Source organism: Condylura cristata, unplaced genomic scaffold (assembly GCF_000260355.1).
Source record: "Condylura cristata isolate star-nosed mole 26May11 unplaced genomic scaffold, ConCri1.0 scaffold00066, whole genome shotgun sequence".
Classification (NCBI taxonomy): domain Eukaryota; kingdom Metazoa; phylum Chordata; class Mammalia; order Eulipotyphla; family Talpidae; genus Condylura; species Condylura cristata.
Genome location: NW_004567167.1, coordinates 6,501 through 10,118, shown reverse-complemented (window position 1 = coordinate 10,118; position 3,618 = coordinate 6,501). Strand labels below are relative to the sequence as shown.

The 3,618-nt window shown below is 65.9% G+C and overlaps 1 protein-coding gene across 1 annotated transcript in view; it reads right to left on the bottom strand.

Annotated features, from left to right (window-relative positions):
• Nucleotides 1-3,531, bottom strand: part of NLRP4 (NLR family, pyrin domain containing 4) — an 8,587-nt gene extending 5,056 nt beyond the window's left edge. Inside the window, exons 1-2 of the mRNA XM_012734663.1 lie at nt 3,252-3,531; nt 222-1,797 (exon numbers count right to left, since the gene is read on the bottom strand). Of these exons, the coding sequence (XP_012590117.1) occupies nt 222-1,797; nt 3,252-3,531 (1,856 nt within the window). The remainder of the gene's footprint in view (nt 1-221; nt 1,798-3,251) is intronic.
• Between the last annotated feature and the right edge of the window lie 87 nt (nt 3,532-3,618).

Below are 3,618 nucleotides of genomic sequence, written 5' to 3'. Positions count from 1 at the left end.
GGTGCCCAGGGGGAGGAGCTCCCTGCCCGTGGGCGGGGCTGGTGCCCAGGGGGAGGAGCTCCCTGCCCGTGGGCGGGGCTGGTGCCCAGGGGGAGGAGCGTCCTGCCTGCGCAGTGCTGAGCAGCCCTTAGACCAGGCCATGGAGCTCAGGTGAAACCAGGACCTGCGCTGGGGTGACGGGGCCGCGCGGGGAGAGAGGCCAGGAGCCACTGGAGACTCACCGGGGACACAGCTCGCACCCCTTGGTTTCCTCGTCAAAGACGTTCTGGATGGAGACGGCCAGTCTCGTCAAGCCCGAGGCGAGCTTCAGGCAGTAGGCGCTGACCGCGAGCTCCACGCTGTCCGTGATGCGCACGGCCACGTCCGGGAAGAGGCCCATGGCCCAGCTGGCGAAGGCCTCGCTCTGCATCTCGAACAGGCAGTAGAACAGCGCCAGGAAGTCCAGGTCCTGCCGGAGCAGCTCGCTCTCCGCCGCGCGCTGCAGGTGCTGCCGCAGCACCTGCTGCACGTCCCGGGCCAGGTGGGGGCCCGCGCAGGCCTCCAGCCTCCGCTGCGCCCCGTCGCTCAGGAGGCCGCACACGAAGGCCCCCAGGAAGATCCAGCGCACCCTCAACTTGCGCAGGCAGAGAAAGAGCAGGTCCTCGGCGCTGCCCACGGGCGCCGGGGCGCGGCGGAGCGGGAGGAAGTAGAAGAGCGCGGCGCAGAACTCCTGCGCGCTGATGTGCGGGAACCGGTACCACTGCTCGCCCGCCCCCCAGGGCCGCAGGACCTTGGCGTACAGCAGCGGGGGCAGGTCGGCGTCCGCCAGCCCGTGTCTCCGGAGGTCCTCGCCGCTGAACACGAACGTGTCTGTCCACATGCCCTCCGCGGCCAGGGCGCACAGGCTGCCCAGGCGCCCCTGGCTCTGCGGGTCCAGGCGCGCGGCGCCCCCGGGGCTGAACAGGTGCAGGAAGAAAGCGCTGTAGAGAGACGTGGTGCTGGCGCAGGCGGGGGCCAGGTCGCGCCCCGCCTCCAGCTCCTGCTTCAGGCAGGTGCACACCAGCCAGCACAGGACGGGGATCCCACACATGCAGGCCAGGTGCGTGCTGGCCCACACCAGGTGGAAGGCCTCTGCCGCCCTGTGCGGGTCGGGGATCGTGCTGCAGAAGTAGGACTTCACCTCCTGGGGGGTGAAGCCCAGGAGCAGCCTGATGGTGGGCTGCTGCAGCTTCTGCTCGATGTCCTGCAGGTGCTCGGACGTGGTGGCCACCAGCAGCGAGGCCCCGGGCAGCACCTGCCTCAGCAGCAGGCTGCTCACGAGCACCGGCGCCGGCCTCCGCTCCAGGCAGTCCCGGCACAGCGCGGGCGCAGGCTGGCTCAGGTCGCAGTCCAGCTCCTCCAAGCCGTCGACGATGAACAGCAGCCGCTCCGGCTGCGATAACATCTCCTCCACGGCGGCCAGCGAGTCGGACCAGCCCCTGGACATGAGCTCGGCCAAGCTGGTGGCCGGCCACTGCTTCATTTCCCAGCAGGAGAGGTAGAAAACGTAGGAGAACCGGTCCCGGTAGACCCTGCCCTCGGCCCAGACCAGCATCAGCTTGACCAGCATCGTGGTCTTGCCGACCCCCGGCATGCCCTTGAGGACCACCGTCTGCCCGCCCGCGTCAGGCTCCGGAGGGCTGAAGAAATGCTCCATGCACTCACAGTCCCGCCGGTTTGCCTCCTGGCTTAGGAAATCTTGGATCATCATGGCCGACTGCCTGCCCCAGAAGACGCTGAATTTCTCCTTGATGTAGGCTCGGTACGCCTTGGCGTGTCCTGAGGTGGGGGAGCAGAGAACACGGCCCACCCGGGTCAGAACGTCGCCCCCGCCCGGACAGACACATTCCCCGGAAGGGCCAGCTTCTGCGAGCCGGGCCCACAGGCCAGAGCCTGTTCCGTGAGTGAGACAGGGACGCCTCAGCGGATCCCTTGCTGCTGAAAATCTCAGGTGGGGGTTAAATGCTACCATTAGACACTTTTCTTAAGTCTTAATTTTCTCCTCTGTAAAATACCCGTTTTATTTTGTTCGTGTCCTTCTGTGATTCGTGGCACACGTAGCACAAACACTGAAATCCAAATTTAATAGCATTTCTGTGGCGAATACTTTGAGGTTTTACTTTTTAATTACTTATTCTAAATTCACATTCCTTTGAGATAATGTTTACAGAAACAGCTCGAAGGGCTGGCTGCGCTGCTGTGCTCGCTGCGTGGAAACGCGCTGCCCAAACACAGGGGTGGGTTCAGAGGCGGCAGAGAGACGCGACGGAATACTACTCGGCCATGAAAAAGGAACATGTCTTGCCATTTTAAACAAGGGTGGAAATAGAGGGGGGTGATTTTAAGTGAAAGAAGTCAGAAGGAGAAAGATGGATACCAGGTGCTTTCAGTCAAAGGAACAGACAAAATTAAACCAAACAAACTAGCCATCGACTGCAGAACTGAGGCGACTGAGGCGGGTGGGAGTGGGCACAGAGCAGCGGGGGGCCCTGGTCATCTGTGGTAACTTGGGCTGCCGTCTAGACCCAGGGGTGGAGGAAGCGGGACGTCCCCGAAGTTATCAGGGCGGCGATAGAGAAAAATTGACGCCCCCAGGGAAGCAAAGCAGGGAGCTGCCGGGCTGCCCGGCAGAAACCGGTCAGGAGAGCGCAGCCTGGCCTTCGGACGCCAGCCGGAGAAAGACCACCAGCTACCAAGTTCTCCTCTGCGGAGTGGCCTTTCAAATGCGACAGAAACAGAAGCTCCCCCAGGCGCCGAATGCTGCTGGAGTCCACCACACCAGGCTTTACCGAGCTGCCGAAGGGAGCCCCGCGTGACAAGGAAACCCCGAGAGGACACGGCTCGCGTGAAGTGACGCCCCGGCGAGGCGGTGGCACCCCGGCTGAGCTCTGCGGTGAGCCCACGGAGACCGAGGAAGCCTCGGCGACACCTGTCGTGCAGCCCCCGCCCCCCAAGGGCTGACTGGAGCCCGCTCGGCCGGCGAGGGGCAGGCTGAGAGCGGAGCCCGGGCCCCACCGCCCCAGGACAGGGCTCGGGGGCCTGCTGCTGTCCCCCGTAAGGGCGCTGGCTTTTCCCCTTCGGCTTGGAGCCCTCGGGCCCGCGCTGCTCCTGAGTGAGCCACTTACTCCACGGAGGGCTCGCCCGAGCGCCCGTTCACCCCTGGGGACCTGTTGCTGCTTCGGGGCGGCCCCCGGTCCCGCTGCGAGTCGCCAGGGCGCAGCGCCCGCCCGCACCTGAGCTCTCGCTGCGCGCCCGCAGACACAGGTCCCTCCTGCCCATCTTCTGGAAGACGCTCAGGGTGGCGGCCCAGGCGCCCTGCTGGCCGTAGGCGGCCAGCAGCAGGGTGGCCAGGCCCTCGCGCCCGGCCTTCTTCACCTCCGCCCAGGGCACCTGCGGGCGGCCGGGGGGCGGCGGCTCCATCCGCAGCAGCTGCTTGAACTTCCTGAGCTCGTCCTTCCCCAGCTCCTCCAGGTACCACATCAGGCCGAAGTCGGCAAAGAAAGACGCGGCCATGGCTCGGGGTGCCCGGCCGGCAGCGGGCCTGCGGGAAGGCAGGCGAGACCGGGCTGCGGGGCGCAGACGGGGGAGCAGAGCAGGGCG